This window comes from Glycine max, chromosome 5, assembly GCF_000004515.6.
Source record: "Glycine max cultivar Williams 82 chromosome 5, Glycine_max_v4.0, whole genome shotgun sequence".
NCBI classification, from domain to species: domain Eukaryota; kingdom Viridiplantae; phylum Streptophyta; class Magnoliopsida; order Fabales; family Fabaceae; genus Glycine; species Glycine max.
In genome coordinates this window covers 2,175,361-2,193,394 of record NC_038241.2, presented here as the reverse complement: position 1 = coordinate 2,193,394, position 18,034 = coordinate 2,175,361, and the positions used below count along the sequence as shown (strand labels likewise).

The following is an 18,034-nucleotide window of genomic DNA, read 5'->3' as shown; positions in this document are numbered from 1 at the left end:
GGCTCCAAGTGGTGTCTGTACCTTGGAGGGAATATTTCGTAGTTATAATCTTGATTAGTCTCTGTTTGTGGTTACATAAATCCCTCCCTACAACTCATGAATTAAGAATTCTCGAAACAACAAGGTCTACTCGACATGTTTGTTACTAGCCTTCCTCTTAGATTAATATTACGAAGCTGTATTTGTTTCAAACTGCGTGATTATAAATGCTGATTGAGATTGAGAAGCTTGAAAATTTTAACAAGAAATTTACCACTGTATCATAATTATGAAAAAAATGCAAAGCTTTTCTTTTGTACTCCAGTTTACTTCTTTCAAATTTTCTCTAGTATTCACTGACTGCCATATTCCGTAATTTGGAAACGAAAAGCTCCAACTTTAGTTTTATTTGCACTAATTCCTTTTGTTGCTGGCTGTAGATGGATTCTAAACTACCAATTGACATTTTGGAAAATGTTATGCAACTGGCAATTGAAGGCTGCAAAGCAATAACAAATTATATTCGAGAAGTAAGAACCTCTCGTCACTTTTGTGATTATACTAAGAGGAGTAAAAACATTCATTTCATGGCTTAATTCACAATTTCTTTGTTGGTTGTCAGATTTTACTGGAGAACACAAAGCAACTTGAGCATCGACGAGGTGTATAGCTTTATAGCAGATTTTTTTTCCTTTTTGCTTCCATTTTATGTTGGTTTTTGCTTGTGCATGATGATAAATTATTATTGTCGTTGGTCTTATTTTTCCAGATCTGTAGGTTCATTCTTTCAGCATCTGTGCCTTTTTTCATTTTGGATTAGAATTCTCCTGTATTTACCAGTAAACAGTTTTGTTTTTGGCATGCAGTGTTGACTAAAAGCGGGAAATGTAGAGCGGTGATTGTAGCATTTGTTTCTCATTTCTACTTAGTACATGCTTGATTTCAGTTGTGAGAGTTTAAAAGTATTTTTCCTCCTAATAACAAATTCTTGATTTTATGGATTAGAATTTGCCAATTCGCAATGGAATTTACAAAATACTTTTCCAACTTTAATCCAAATATAGTCTTACCTAGTCAACTGAAGTAACAAATTTATGGATTATTTTGGGACCATGTCCTTAAAAAATCCCGCAATATGTAGAGTGTAAGAATTAATAATTGAAGTTAGAACCAAAATCATTTAAAAAAAAGTATACTTTTTCATATATACATAATGGTTTACTTAATAATTTTATAAATCCTTAATTATTATTTAAAATAAAATATCGTTACTTCTACGGTGAATTATGTAGTTTATGGGTAAATAACTTTTAAAACCTCCTTCACGAGATTAGTAGATCTTAAACTCCATACCTTCAAAACTCGTATCTTCAAGTTGTAGATTTATAAAACCTAGAACGAAGATGACAAGTAGAAGGCAACTTCTGTTTAAGCACATACGTGGTTGCACTTTTCAGTTCAAGTAAAGTTGCAACTTGTAATAAGTATTAATATATGCTATTATTATAGTATTTATATATCTATAAAATTGGAATAAAATGAAATAATAAAGAATAAATATATTTTTGTTTAAAAATTAATTATTGGTAAGAAAAAATAATAGTATATTATCATAGTATTTTAGATTTGAATAAAATTAAATCTTAAAAAAATAAAATAGTATTTTAGCCATTGATTTTGTAAAACACTTGTTAAGACTAATGAAGACTCAAAAGGTATATACAATAGTATCCCCATCAATTATGCAACCTCTCAGTGTTTAATTTACAAACAAACACGGAAATAAAACTGCCCATGATATCCATCATTCTAATTTCTGATCAATGGTTTGAGAAGTTAATTAGAAGCTTATGTACTTGTACAATTATGCCATCTCTCAGTGTTTAATTTACAAACAAACACGGAACTAGAACTGCCTATGATATCCTCATTCTGAAATCAATTTGTATTCCAACAGAAGTTATTTTACTTGTATGAGCAATGTTGATTTAGGGAGAGATGCGTTTTGTAAAACACATGTTAAGACTAATATGAAGACTGAAAAGTAGCATATGCAAATAGTATCTTTTTGATGCTTGAGGAGTTGCTATATGCTATGGTGTTTGAAGAAGCAAAGTATAACTAACATAACTCCCAAGGATTGCTTGCATTGCACGAAACGAAAAGAGATACCTGATGGGCGGGTTAGTAATAACTTAAGCAATGGGCCTGAGTGAAAGCCCAATCACGGCATTTGTCTTATATATATGTTGTGCTCTGCTCCAATCAATGGAACAAAGAAATCTTCAATTTGAATTCCAATGGGTGAAGAGCGATCCGAGATAGTGTTCTTCGATGTGGAGACCAGCGTTCCGACCCGGGCGGGGCAGGGTTTTGCGCTTCTGGAATTCGGCGCCATTTTGGTTTGCCCCAGGACGCTCACGGAGCTCCGCGATTACTCCACTCTCGTCCGCCCAGCCAACCTCTCCGTCATCACCCCCTTGTCCGAGCGCTGCAACGGCATCAACGCCGCCGCTGTCTCCGCCGCCCCTACCTTCGCCGACATTGCTCACCTCGTTTACGACCTCCTCCACGGTTTCTTTCTTCTCCTCTCTCTCTCTCTCTCTCTCTCTCTCTCTCTCTCTCTACTGAAATTAATCAATTGTTCTGAATTTTGACTGTTTAGGGAGGATTTGGGCGGGGCATAACATCATAAGATTCGACTGTGTTCGGATTAGAGATGCGTTTGCTGAGATTAATCAGCCACCGCCTGAACCTAAGGGGACCATTGACTCGCTGGTTTTGTTGACTCAAAAGTTTGGTAGAAGAGCTGGTGACATGAAGGTACCTAGCTATCGTCAAAATTCATAACACTGTCTCTTCCTCTACCGTTTACCTTTCAGTTAGTGTGTGTATGTATGTATGTATGTATGTATGTAAGTTTGTGATGCATTTAATTAATTCATGTTCGTTGCAGATGGCTACTCTTGCTACTTATTTTGGGCTTGGACGCCAGACACATAGGTACTATTTATTTGCTAACATGCAAGCAATTTTATCTTATGTTGAATTTCTCTTTGCTGATATTTGCTGCTACGGATATTCAGGAGCTTGGATGATGTTCGGATGAATCTTGAAGTCCTCAAATACTGTGCAACAGTTCTATTCTTGGTGATTTCTAATTCGAAGACTTCATTTTGCTTTTTTTTTTTTTTTTTGTTTCAGTTAAGGGTATTTTTTTTTCAAATCATAAGTGAGAAGAAAGAACCAAATTACTATTTGTTAATTCTGGTTAATGTTATCAAGAAAAAAAATTGTGGTTACATTGTGTCGCTCAGCGCAATGTATCATCTTGCTAGAATTTAGTTGTGTGTTTCTCATTTCAGTCATATGATGGCATCTTGTTTGCAGTTAGTGATAGATGCTAACAGGACTTGGCTAGCAATAGCATTGCACACTTTGACCAATCTTCTTCTTCTTCTTCTTTTCCTTGGTTTTGCAATGTGATGATTCTTTTCCTTGGTTTATTCTCATCGAGTACTTGTATTATAATTCTTAAATACCTGGATGCATTTTCTGGCTTTAATTAAATTATTTAACGTACTACCTTTTGACATCAATAGTGCTTGTATCTATCTCCCAGTTGTGCTTTTTAAGGTTGGATCACTATATGGTCTCCACATAAAATTCATATACAGCAGAATACTCACATAGTCACATTCATCAAAATTCCTATGTCATATCTGTTTGGGGGCGGGGGTTGGTTTAGAATCTGTCTTCAGTCTACAATTTAAATAGACAGGACTACCCTACTTTTGGCTGGAATCAGGTTTTACTGTTACTAAGAAAATGATTGATGGAGGAACCTTAATACCTGCGCTTCCTTCTGAATAATCAAAAAGGCATTTTAAGAAACAACAATATGTTTTTCTTATTCTATGTAATCTTTTGTATATATGAGTTTCAAAGCTTTCCTTCCTGATATTGTTATGTATTTTGCAGCATTATTTAAGAACTTGTCATAAAATGTTGATTATATCTGTTTTTACAGGAGTCAAGTCTCCCAGATATATTCACTGCAAATAGTTGGGTTTCACCAAATGCTACTACAAGAAGCCGCAGTAATGGGAAATCTCCATCACAGTGGGGCTTATTAAATATTAATAAAGATTCTGTATTATCATCTCCTGCAACTGAATCCAAAGACAAAAATCGTCCAATAATTTCTTTTGCATTGAGCAGCCCAAAAGGGAATGTCTCGAATATTGCAGATCCTAACATGGATCAATCAGATCCTTTTAACTTGAGCACTCTTGAGGCTGAAATAAAAAGAGAATCCATTAAGTCAGATGTCGCCTTGGAGGAAAAACCCATGCAAGAGTCAACTGATTTGGCTTCCTCATCTTCTGTATCTCAGCCTTGCAGCAGCTCTATTGCTGTTTTGGAACCTGATGGAATATGTATACCTTCTATTGATGCATCTCTTGTTCCATCTTTTCGTGGCAGTCAAAGAATAGAGTTACTGCATGAAGGTTTCCTGTTTCAGCTTCATTGTACTGATTTGAAAGTGCGGTTTGGAATAAACTCAAAGTTTTTTGATAGTGCTGGCCGGCCACGATTGAGTTTTGTGGTTGATCCATCACCAAGTCTATGTAATGTTCTTGATGCATGTGACCGTGTAGCACAGAAGTTAACCGTGGATTCTGGTAGCAGCTCTGATTGGAGGCCTGTTGTTATTAGGAAAGAAGGCTTCTTCAACTATCCTACTGTCAGATTACAGTAAGTTCTTGACCTGCTATTTTATTTTATCAGTAGAAATGACTGTTTCACTTCACATGTATAAAGGCGTTTAACATTATTCCCGAAACTGGGCATTCAGTTTTACATGACCACCATGCCGAGGGGGTTTGAAGCATCCTAGAAAGCTTTCTCCAATACCGTGTCTATTTTCCTGGTTTTATTAAATTATTAGAAATGACTGCATCAATTTATGCTTTTATTGTTTTTGTGCTTTATGAGGGTGAACCTTGGTGCAGTGGTAAGGTCACTGCCTTTTGACCTAGTGTCATGGGTTCAAATCTTGGAAACAACTTCTTTGCTTGCAGGGGAAAGACTGTGTACATCAACTTCCCCTAGATCCCACTTGGTAGTAGTGGGGTACCCTTGTTTTTGTGCTATATATAGATAAATAAGGGATGACATTAACTGGTTAGAATCACAAGTAGGGATAAGTTCAAGAATACCATTAATTGAATGGCAAAATTAATCCAAAATTTCTGCTTTGGTGATCCTAATTGGCAAACAATTAGGATTTCTCAATGAGAATATCTCTGATTTCTGTAACATTCATTTTACAGCATACCTACTGCAGTAGTGGCAGACATTGCTATTTATGCCACGGAAATATATCAAAGAGAATCATCTGGAACAGTGCAAAGACTTCTCTTCAGTAAGTTTGATGCTGCAGAACTTGGTTCCTTGTTCATGCCTGGGACATTTGTTGATGCCGTCTTCTCCTTAGATCCGTATGATTATCAGCAGAATGCAGGGATTAAATTAGTTGCCAAAAAATTGATCATTCATAGCAAATAGAAGGAAATTGATAATTAAGTATAGGTTAGTTATTACATGCTAAGGTTGATAGATTAAATATTGGTTATGCTGTAAAGTTAGTTCCATTTCATGTTTGTAGTTCAATTGATGTTCATACCTTTAAATTTTCTGGTTACTCAGTACTCACTGATTTCCTCAACTCCATCTAGAACTACAGGATGAATTTCCTCTCCTGTGGCAAAAATGAATAAGTAAGAATTAAGAAAAGAACATGGAATTATTGATTCAAAAACTGATATCTTATGTAAAGAGAAAGAATGACTACTAATTATTTCCTTGTACAAGAATGACCATTCGGCATGGTTACTTTAGTTGATTCTTCATGTTAAGGGACAAACAGGAGAGAATGACCATTCGGCATGGTTACTTTAGTTGATTCTTCATGTTAAGGGACAAACAGGAGAGTTTGGATGGATCCTAATGTTGGTTTCCAAGTTATCTTATGCATCAATTATTTTTTTACCAAAATACTTTTAATTATTTTACAATAAATATTATGAATTAAAAAGATAAATACATTAGATTGAAGACTAACACATTAATTAGACAGAAAGTAATTGAGTAAAAAGAAAAATTATGAGTCCCAATAATTTTAAAGGGTAATTTTAAAAAAAATGATACAAATTACTAAACAACTTTAATGTTATTAACTAAATCAACCAATTTTCTTAACCAATAAATTTAATGTTACTAACTAAATTTACCAAAAAATTTATTTGTCCCTTTATATACGACAATTAGTTTTTTTTTTTTACCCAGGAAAAAAGACAATTAGTTGGTTGAACTAGTAACATGGCACTTTTACCTCGCTAACAGGAGATTTTGGGTCAAGTAATAGCATAACGACTGGATTGAGGACATGCCTTCTTGAGCGTTGTCTTGTTGAAAAGGCTTTTCAATCATATTCTACAATTGCTAGTTTGTTTAGCTCCTATATAGCATTAGTGTATGAACTACGAATAGCTTTAGCCCTGCCCCTGTGGCGAAAGAATTATCCTTTAGCTCTAGCTCAGCCTTTAAAAGTTGATTTATTCGGACCAAACAAACAAGGGGTATGCCCAAAAACAATTCATAGTGTAAAAGACCCCCTCCCCTCCCAGAAGAGGAAGGAAAATAAATTGCACCAACCCATAGATTGGCATGTCCAAGTTTTAATTGGAAATACTCTTTGATCTTCTCATAAAATCATGTACAAAAGAGAAGAATCGTGTGATTTCCACGTTAGGATCCCTTTATAATGATTGACAATTGTGATTTCTGCCAAAAGATCACATCGTCATATGTATTAAATCTGCGCAAATCCTTTCATAACAAATGGCGACATTGAATTTTAATTATTTCTTTCAGAGGTGTGTGTTTCTTCTCCATGAATTCTATGACGATAATGTGGACTTAACATATATCCTCAGTAAAATGTTGCGTAAACGAAATGCAAAATTGAAAAAAAGATTCTATTAAACTCATATTTGGCAAAGCATTAGATCCACCTGTGATTATTAAGTGGCTTCATCTTTGAATTTCCCAACCTAGGCAAAAGAAGAAATCAGGAATGCTAAGGACCACAATCGCCTAAACTAAATAATTGACACCTATTGTGATAACAGATTATTAAAATACTAGTTTGTTTTAATGTTATTGTAAGACCAAACATTGTCGTTGTCCCGCCTGAAATGTATTAATCTTTTGAGTGGGAAATCCAACTAATAGTATAGTAGATGCATTCAAGATGCATCTAGGAGAAACTTTCTATTTTTCTCTTTTGTCTTCTCAGTAACACCATGTGATTGATTGTTCAGCATAAAGTGTAGAAAGAAATGATCATGTACCTTGCTATTCATGATCATTAGAGGAATGTATATGCAAAGACTCCGATATTCAAGTCAATATTATAAGAATCTAGAGGTCAAGGATATAGTATATGCATGATTTAAGGTGGCTAGAGTTAGGATTTTTATAGCCTTATTGTCTTGATCTCCGAGTCTCAGTATGGATAGTCCATTCAGTCTTTAATGTGGCATAGAATATTTCAGAGCAATGATTTACATGATGGTATTAAGGGTAATAAACATTGATGAGTTTAAGGTTGAAACAAACACATATAACATATTGCACATTAACCCACATTATGCTCAAACATGTTATGTTTTTAGAGGTCATTAATATACTACATGGTTAGGAATCTTGGAGGCCCAAATGCAAGATTGGAGAATAAGTGTACTTTATGTTTACACTGTTCGAGAAATTTTTTTTATCAAGGACATCTTTTTATAAAATTCTTATTTATTCTTCAGTTTTATTTAGTTGGATCAACCTAGGATGTTGCATCTATTAGTCTCAGTTGATATCTGTTCAAACTATGAAGGATATGTAATTCCTGTTGGCTGTTGATGTGGATGTCATTCCTTCCTTCAGATAACTTAAAAAGTTTTCACTAAAAAAAAAGACAATAATTACATCAATTGGCATTTGGATTTTGGTGCGACTGAACAGGTACCGTACCCGTTCTGACATATAATTTTAAAGAGTACTATTTTGTTTACAGAGAAACAAAAATTATTAAATTAAAACAAGATTTGACATTTAAAATGCAGGTTTAATTAAGTTTCTAGTATTTTAAAAGTTTTTTTTGATAATTTTTAGTCATTTGTTAATTTTTCATTAGTGTTTTAATCTTTAAATCTTTTTTACCTATTGTTGGTCTCTTATTTATTTTTATTGTTCAAGATTATTTGTTGTTTTATTCATTTTTAGTTTCTCATTTTTATATATTTTGAATTAATTTTAAACAATAAAAATAAATAAAAAACTAAAAATACTGAAAAAAATAGTATAGACTAAAAATTGATAATGACTAAAAATTAAAATTTAAAAAAATTGAGTGACTAAAAGTTTAATTAATCCTAAAACATATTTTCGTTTGTTTTTCCGCAGACAAATAATGTTAAAAAATCAAGTAAATTTTACTTATATAGAATAGATAAGGTTCTGCAAGTGGCATTCGTACATTACTTATCAAGTAAATTTACTTATATAGGATTTTTGTTCTTTTTTCTTCTGCAAGTGGCATTCGTAAATTTATATTCCTTTTAGTTACTATAGTGAATTTTTTAATCCTAAAAAATAAAATATAAAGTTTAATCCTAAAAAATCCACTTAAAGAAATAAGTTTGAAAAATATAAATGAATAATTAAACTTAAAACATTAAAAAAGAAAGAGAAATACATAAGGGGACTGAAGAGGATATTTGGGATATTTTGGTGAGATTGTGTCTCCTTAAAATAAGGGAGATTTGGGGAGTGACGTGGCCTGCTCTCTATCTCTAACTAACTATCCAGACCCTAACCCACTCATATCTATTTCTATTTCTCTTCTCTCCCTTCTTTCCACGTCACCCTCTACCCTTTTTGCTATCCTACGCCCCCCTTCTCTTCTCCTTCTTCGCACCTTAGCTCCCACCACCATCTATTTGGTATTTTTTTCCCCCTCAGATTCAAATCCCAATCAATCCCTAGCACATAAAACTCTCATGTTTGTTCTCACAACCTCACTACTGGCTCAAAAAAAGTTTGATTTTTTTTTTTGGTTTGAGCTGCTAACGTGCGCCGTCTCTCCCAGACCTGGATTTTGCTGATGCTACAACGATCAGCGGATATGAACAAATGGGTTTTGAGTTTTATGTGTCTTGACTGGGGGTGTGGTTGCAAGATTTGATTTTGTATGGAGCTTTAGTATTGGGTTGTTGTTGTTGTTTTTTGTTTAGTACAGGGAAGAGTGGTCACGATGGATGCTGAAACTGAGACTGAGGAACTTATAAATTTGAACGATAAATCAAGTAACTTTGGTGGGAATAATAGTAAGAGTGGCGATGGATTCATTGACAGAAGCAAAGTGAGGATTTTGTTGTGTGATAACGATTCCAAGAGTTCTGAAGAGGTTTTTGCTCTTCTTTTGGGATGCTCTTACCAGGGTATGAATTGAACTTTCTTCTTTTGGTGTCAATTATTGTTCTGATTCAGGATGATATAATATCAATTACAAAGTTGAATTATGTTTTGCTTGTGCCTTGTAAAAAATATTAAATTGAAATTTGCTTTGCTAGAATATGGTTAGTGATGTGAGTTTCTGGGTTCATTTGAGGATAATTCTGATTTGGAAGTTAGCAAAAATATGGAAGGACAATTTTATATGTGTTATTGAGTTACTTCCATTCGTTTTTAAACTAGATTTGTGTTCTCTGCCCAAATATTTGTGTTCTTTGGCTGATGCAAATTATCATTTTTGTTTTTCAACGTTTGAGGACCTTACCCATTTGTTCAAGGTGTTACACGAAAGATGATTCTTAGAGGAATGTTTAGCTTCCCTAAGCTAGCCTTAATTGAGCCTGTGCAGGGGAGTTGCTTGCTACAACTTTTGAAAATATGACCACTGGATTTTTTATGCTTCACAGTTACTTCAGTAAGGTCAGCTAGGCAAGTAATTGATGCACTGAATGCGGAGGGGCAATATATAGATATCATACTAGCTGAAGTTGACCTTCCAATAAAGAAAGGCATGAAGTTGTTGAAGTACATAGCAAGGGATAAAGAATTGTGTCGAATCCCTGTTATAAGTAAGCCTTGATTCTTTATTTTCATAATGAACTTTGTATGACTCTTTATGTTAGGCAAATTATATCCTGTTCCTCATCAATGATTTTTTATTTTTTGGGTGGGGTGTTAAGTGATGTCTGCACAAGATGAGGTTTCCATTGTTGTAAAGTGCTTGAGGCTTGGAGCAGCAGATTACCTAGTAAAGCCTTTACGCACAAATGAACTACTAAATTTGTGGACACACATGTGGAGAAGGAGGCGCATGGTATGTATTTCCCAACTTCTAATTTATATTTTGTTTATTCATATGATTATTGGTTTTCCACTTGTCCTTAAACATCTCTATTCCATGATGATATGAAATGAATACTGATGACCGACTTTCCCATGGACTTTAAGCATCTCTATTCCATGCTGTCCACTTTTTCTTCGAAAGCTTTGAGATTGATTTGATCAACCCACCAGCCATTTTCTCCACCTGTGTGCTGTACCAGAGCTAAGCCAATCAGCTTGCTGGTGCAAAGTTATGGCCAAAACTCCAAAAGTGTTTTTTTTGGGGGGGTGGGGGGTGTACTATTAAAAGCTTTTTTTTAACTTATAAAATAGGTAATACTAAATGTTGCCTGCCAACTATATCAGTAAATTACTTGTTGACTACATTGTTATTTAAGTTAAAATTGAATCAATGTGTTTGGCAAAGTAGTTTATGATCACTGCATCTAACATTGATTAGTAGTTTCATTTCTCATGAAAATATGTTACATTGCTTCATCATATGTGAATAATGTGGAGAACTTTGATTTAGAAGTCATAAATAAACACAACTTTACATGGAATAACCATAATGGAATATAGAATGTTGGTGTAGCCTCTCCCCTTTTCTCTAGCTTGCTTCCTCACTGTTTATGTGCATTTGTGAATCTCCATTGCATCTGACATTTTCCCCTAAATTTTCCAATGTTAAACTTAGATCTTCTCAAATTGAAATGAGTGTTTTTATTCTGGCAGCTTGGACTTGTAGAGAACAACATCTTGACTTATGACTTTGATCTGGTAGCATCAGATCCAAGTGATGCCAATACAAACAGTACCACCTTGTTCTCTGATGACACAGATGACAAGTCCAAAAGAAGCACTAATCCAGAGACAGGAGTATCAATCCAACAGGAACAAGAGGTAAATGTTAGAAATCAGTATTTAAGTAAAGAAAGAATGTGTGTGTGTGTGCGTGCGTGCGTGCATGTGTGTGTGTGTCTGTGGCAATTTTGAAAACACTTTTTTTTAAAATATAAACTAAAGACTAGAAAACTCATAACTATGTATAGAGCCATTTAATTATGTATTGATGCATGTAGCGAAGTGTTGATGTGACACTTTTTTTTTTGTATAGATACACTATATAATATATGTATATCATTTATCTTTTCAGGCTAGTATTGCCACCATTGCTGCTGTGGTGGTGGAGCTTCCCAATGCTCTTCTATCAGAATATCAGCCTGATGTGCCTGGAATAAGTGATCGTCGAACAGGTCTGCTGCTCCTTTTCCTTTGACTACTATTTTTCAAAATAAAAAATTATTTAGTAATTTTGTACAATGTAATGCTCTGCTTGTTACTTCCTATGGATGTATAGGACAAATATTTGAATGCCATAAAATGATAGATTATTGCAAACTTCAGTTTTTCCTATCTTTGTGCATATTCTTTTAGCCAATTTTGTTCTGTATATCTGCAATCTGATTTCTCATGAAAATCAAATAAATACATTTATTCATGCTTAAGTGTTATTTATTATTACAGTTGCAGCTACTCCAAGGCAGCATCCATCAAGCAGCAGAACTAATGATGGTAGTTTGCACATCATATTTTTCCTTCTATAGCTCTACAGTTATAATTTCAAAATTGGCCTCAGTTTAAAAGGGATGAGTCCTAAAGTTGAATAAAGTTTGGCTGAAGTGAGTACCCCGTGTCATTTTTACTGATGTCTCTCTGATTTTCCATAATTTTGCAGGACATTTTTTATCTGGTCCAAAGAAGAGTGAACTGAAGATTGGAGAGTCATCAGCCTTTTTCACCTATGTCAAAGCAACAACACTTAAGAGAAACGTTGAAGAGAGTGCTCATGTTGACAATACTACTACTACAGAAGTCAGGGTGGAAGATATGAATCAAGCATGTACTGAACAGGGGGGTAATGACCTTAAAACACATGAAAATGAAGAAATGTTTGAAAACCATTCACAAGATGACTTACCCAGCAGCAATAGTATCCCCGATTCTTTCTCTATTGAGAGATCTTGTACTCCACCTGCATCGACGGAAGTTTCACAGCAAAAGCATTACAAGGAAGAACATTCTCAGGGAGTGGTGCATCCAAGAAATGGTAGTCATGGTTCTGGGCCTGCTCAACATGCTTATCCATATTATATTTCAGGAGTTGTTAATCACGTTATGATGCCATCATCAGCACAACTGTATCAAAAGAATATCCAGGACCTGCAGAGTCATGCTGGTTCTTCCATGATTGCACAGTACAATCATCTTCCCCAATGTCCTCCTCATGCAAATGGGATGACATCCTTCCCATATTATCCGATGAGCATTTGCTTACAACCTGGTCAGATTTCTACTAATTCTTGGCCATCATTAGGAAGTTCAAGTTCATGTGAAGTAAAAATAAGTAAAGTTGATAGGAGAGAAGCAGCATTGGTGAAGTTTAGACAGAAAAGGAAAGAGCGCTGCTTTGATAAGAAAATTAGGTATGTCAACAGAAAACGGCTCGCAGAAAGGCGGCCTCGTGTGAGGGGACAGTTTGTCAGAAAGTTGAATGGTATTAATGTGGATCTTAATGGGCAACCTGCTTCCACTGATTATGATGAAGATGATGAAGAAGAGGAAGACAATCATGGAGCAAGAGATTCCTCTCCTGAGGATGCTTGAGAATCTTAAATTGTTCCTTTGACCAAAGGGTGAATGGCCAATGAATTCCTTCCTGCACTAAAACTGTCGTGTTGAGGACTTGACACTGTTCCTGGTTTTGATGGAAAATTCATGCGACAGCATTAATCGATGAGCACGTGCTGTCTGTCGGGGATGCTGATCCAAGTCCCCTGGGTACCCTCCTCATCAGTTGGAGTTCAAACAAACTCTTGCTGGGTATCACTTTCCCAAAAGAATGATCCGTCACTCTTCCAGAAGGTATACCTCCTTCAGGTCATGTCCAACACGGTTGAAAGTATGGCAGTTTTGTTTAATTGTAACTTATTGAACTATTATGAGATTTACTGTCAAACAAATTTTACAACCTGCTCAAGCATATCCTGATATCTCTCTTCATAATTTTACTCTGTACCAAGTGTTGTGTTATTAAACTAATTTAGAGTGGTCAAACCCAAGGTTGAAAGTAGCTGGGTGATTATTTCTGATATTGGTTAGTTGTAGTCATCTAATATAGGTTGAGCTATTTACCAACTGTTGAGTGGAATGATCAACCGAAACCTCTGGACAATGTTACTATTAAAGATTTTTCACTACAAAGAGGCCATTTATAGCAATTGAAATTACCAGTCAAATTTCTGGTCTCATATATCCCTATCCTTAGGTTTTGTAACATCTCAGCCTATTACTATCACGATATGAGGAAGGTGGAAAAGAGAATTGCGTAGCGTGTTAGCTAATTAATTGCCTTTCCTCCTTCACCCCTTTTATTGAATTCCTTCCCACTTTCATGTTTCCTTGGATTCTTTTCACAGTAGTGAAACAATATAAAAGAATAATAGCCCAATATAAAGGAATACCTCAGTATTCTTCCCCCAACCAATCATATTTAATGTTCTACCACATCTTAAATATGATTACTTCTAAAAGAGAATACCTATATCTAAACAAAAAAAAAGAAGAGATCTTTCACATCCTGGTAATATTTTCTTATTTTTCACCCACCTTATAAAAAACAATTCATGAGCATAATATTTGTGGAATTTAATATGAAGTAGAAAATAAAAAAAAATATTATTATATTATTAATTTTTATATAATTACTTATTTTATTTTTACTTTTATAATAATTACATTAAAATAACATTTAAAGTAATCTTTTAATTAATTAACAATGTAAGTATAACAAAATTAAATTCATATTTAAACTTAAATATCTTTTTATCCATAATGAATATTCAATTTTTTTTTGTTTTTAATAAATTTTTGCTTGCATTGAGTTTCTAATAAAATAATAATTTTATTTTTATTCATTGACACTTATTTTTAATCTTTGATAAATTAACGAATTTAGTACTTATTATAAATTAGCGAATTTAATACTTCTTTCTTAATAAATTTTTTCATGTATTAATAGTCGAAATAAAAATAAATTTATTTTATTTATTTAAAAATAAATACAAAATTTAATAATTTATTAGATACCAAAACAAAATATCAAAGATTATAAACAAATATATTATTTTAGGAATTCAATATAAAATAAAAATAAAAATTTATTAGAGAGAAAACATATTTATTAGGAATAAAAACATATTTAACTAAAACTCTAGGATGTGTTATAATTTAAATAATAATTAAATTTTACTACAAAAACTTTTTTGGTATATTTGAACTTTTTGTTGTACATTAAAAAAAACATTTTAGTATTCTTCTAAACTCGTGTTGACGTGTTATTCCCTCTTTCAATCGATCTGACACGACAACCCTGGTAATTTATATGTTCAGTTTAACCCCGACCTCTGAACTCTGAAGTTCAGCTTCGAACCCTAAATTTAAAACACAAGAGGTTCATCAGCAGTCCCTAAAGTCTAGATTTTGTGGATGCCAGCATCTTACCTTTCTCTTTAACATGCAGTTGGGGTTGATTACATCTCGCACAACCCATGTGTCTGAAAATTTAGAGTTACAACGCTGCAAATACCTATTTGATGAATTTCTCGAATGAAATTAAAGATGCATGCCTTGTTGAAACCTGCGTGGAAACGCTTTTGGCTTCAAAATATGAGTACCCAGAATTTTCAAATATTTCCATTTTCTCATTATTCCACATTGCAGCCAATGTCTGTTCATCCCCAGTTGCAAGAGCTCTGCAACATTGTCATGAGCACTGTTGGTGGGCTAGATGAGCTGGAGTTGAGTCTAAGTAAGTTCAAAGATTCTTTAACTTCATCTCTTGTAGCTCAGGCTAACGATTCTACTAAGCATGAGGCACACACTAGAAGATTGCTCAGGTTCTTCTTATGGTCTATTAAGAATTTGAGTCAAAATTTGGAAGACAAGGATTATAATCATGCTCTTCAACTTTTTGCTGAAAAGAAAGACTACACGGCAATGGATATTTTGATGGGAGATCTCAAGAAGGAGGGTCGAGTCATGGATGCAGAAACTTTTGGTCCTGTAGCTGAGAATTTGGTTAAACTAGGAAAAGAAGATGAGGCATTGGGTATTTTCAAGAACTTAGACAAGTATAAGTGTCCTATAGATGAATTTACAGTTACTGCTATAGTTAATGCCCTTTGTTCCAAAGGGCATGCTAAGAGGGCTGGAGGGGTAGTTTTGCATCACAAAGACAAGATTACAGGAACAAAACCTTGCATATATAGAAGTATTCTTTATGGGTGGTCTGTGCAGAGGAATGTGAAGGAAACTAGGAGAATTATTAAAGAGATGAAATCAAATGGGGTTATGCTACAACACATTCCTCAGGTGCCTTTGTGAACGGAATCTTAGACATAATCCTTCAGGACTTGTGTCTGAAGCTTTAAATGTCATAATGGAGATGAGGTCTTATAATGTTTTCCCAACCTCAATCAGTTACAACATACTGCTTTCTTGTCTAGGGAAGACCAGAAGAGTTAAGGAATCTCGTCATATACTTGAAACAATGAAAAATTCTGGTTGTGATCCTGATTGGCTCAGCTACTATCTTGTGGCAAAGGTGTTGTTTCTGAGTGGAAGGTTTGGTAAAGGGAAAGAGATGGTGGATCAAATGATTGGAAAAGGTTTGGTGCCAAACCCTAAGTTCTACTACAGTTTGATTGGTATTCTTTGTGGGATTGAAAGGGTAAATTATGCTCTTGAACTGTTTGAGAAAATGAAGAAAAGCTCAATGGGAGGTTATGGACCAGTTTATGATGTGCTCATTCCAAAGCTTTGTAGAGGAGGGGATTTTGAAAAGGGAAGAGAGCTTTGGGATGAAGCCACAGATATGGGCATCACTCTTCTGTGCTCAGAGGATGTTTTAGATCCTTCAAAAACAGAAGTTTACAAACCTACAAGGCCAGAAAAAAGCAGCCTTGTGGACAGCTCAAGAGTCAAGTCTCCAGAAAAAGTTACAAAATTTTCAGGGAAAATGAAGATGAGAAAAAGAACAGTTGCAATGAAGAAGAAAAAGAACTAAAAAAATCTACTGCAACTTAATAGATTAACTACATATTAGTATTACTACAGGTTTGTGCTTATGAACTACATACTCTTTGTTATTGGATTCAACATCTTGCATGAAAAATCTTTATGATCTCTCAGTTAAACTGCATCTTATTCTGTTAGTTCAAGTTCACATTTTTAGGTGTTTTTGCACATGTTAGCCATACCATTTTGTGCCATATGACTTTACTTGGAGCTTTGGACAATTTAGAATCAACCTTTTCAGCTTGGTATCGGAAATGTGTTTCTGACATCTTTATTAATTAATAGGGGGTGGTTAAATGCTTATAAAGCTTGTTAATTTCTCTTCTGCTGTCGCACTTAATTCTTAGAGTTGCAGGTTGTAGTTGGCCAAAACATTGTTTTAATATTTGAAATATAGTTACCATCTGAAACCGGTACCTCTAGTTTTATCTAATTTCCTATGTAGTCTAATGTTGGCTATTGGCATTCAACAGTAGCAAAGCAGGTTAGTTATATTTCACAATAAGAAGCATAAACACAGACAAGAGTCACAAGTGTAAATTACACCACATGAACACGGACGACTAAGTCTAAATTACAAAGACACGGGATGCATATTTATCCAAAACAGAGATTATTGTTTCAGTTTCTGATCGCCGAATTACTTCAAGTTTGTCTTTGAATCTCCTTGAACGATGTGCATGAACCGATATCACGCCTTGTATCCATAGAAAGAAGAGTACATGCTTGGAAAAGCTTCCATTAAAAAGGGCATCTAGATTCAGAAGGCACTTGCTGAGCACATTAAGTCATGTTTCAATCAATATTCTCTATATGATCAAACTCTTGATGTTTGAGGTTTATTTTTGGTATAATCAAAATGCTCCTTTTTTTTTTTCCTTTATCAGGTGCATGTACTATTTTTGAAACTATCTCCTCCAGGTAGGACAATAGGACAGTGGCAGCAGAGAGGATGATGACACAGTAAGTATTACAAAATGGAGATCAAGATCTTGAAACCCCTCACATGGGGCCCCCTCAGCCTCTCACTCACGTTCCCAGATGCAACTCTCCAATCTAACTTTCCATTACAATGCAAGTGGATTCCACGCGTAACATAGCAGAGACAACTATGGGTCCAATGCCAGAAGGCCCAAAGCTGGAATAGACTCTATCTAGCATAAGCATGCCATACATACGTTTCCCCACTAATATTTTCTCTCAAAATATCCTTAATTAATACAAATTCTTATTTATGGTCTTGATCTTGTTTTTTAGTTTATTTGTTCTCTAGTAGGTCAAGACTGAAAATAATCAAAGCGTATGTATTGTATATTTGTAATATTGTCTTGGGTTAAATTTTTCACGAGAGTCATGCCTAATGGCGTCTCGTTGAAACTTGCTTGTCTCTTTTAACTTGTCGGATAGGGGAATTTGTTGACTTTCCTTTTGGCCAAACCAAATCTTACTGATACACAAACAA

The 18,034-nt window shown here is 34.5% G+C and overlaps 2 protein-coding genes and 1 pseudogene across 3 annotated transcripts; all 3 read left to right on the top strand.

The window, feature by feature from the left end:
* The first annotated feature begins 2,237 nt into the window (after window positions 1–2,237).
* LOC100788659 (protein NEN1) lies at window positions 2,238–5,675 on the top strand. The gene is made up of 6 exons (XM_003524662.5): window positions 2,238–2,553; window positions 2,645–2,802; window positions 2,936–2,982; window positions 3,066–3,129; window positions 4,010–4,737; window positions 5,316–5,675. The coding sequence occupies exons 1-6, from the start codon at window positions 2,280–2,282 to the stop codon at window positions 5,548–5,550; spliced, it is 1,506 nt and encodes a 501-aa protein (XP_003524710.1). The 5' UTR covers window positions 2,238–2,279; the 3' UTR covers window positions 5,551–5,675.
* Window positions 5,676–8,880: 3,205 nt separating this feature from the next.
* On the top strand, window positions 8,881–13,556 carry LOC100786522 (two-component response regulator-like APRR1). Of its 2 annotated transcripts, XM_006579469.4 has the most exons (7): window positions 8,881–9,539; window positions 10,020–10,181; window positions 10,293–10,426; window positions 11,170–11,337; window positions 11,591–11,690; window positions 11,962–12,009; window positions 12,173–13,556. In XM_006579469.4, the coding sequence occupies exons 1-7, from the start codon at window positions 9,353–9,355 to the stop codon at window positions 13,099–13,101; spliced, it is 1,728 nt and encodes a 575-aa protein (XP_006579532.1). In that variant the 5' UTR covers window positions 8,881–9,352; the 3' UTR covers window positions 13,102–13,556. The 2 variants fall into 2 exon arrangements, with proteins under 2 accessions (XP_006579532.1, XP_014630912.1); XM_014775426.3 differs by lacking the exon at window positions 11,962–12,009.
* A 1,287-nt stretch (window positions 13,557–14,843) lies between these two features.
* LOC100786005 (pentatricopeptide repeat-containing protein At5g61370, mitochondrial-like) lies at window positions 14,844–17,949 on the top strand (annotated as a pseudogene).
* Window positions 17,950–18,034: the final 85 nt, after the last annotated feature.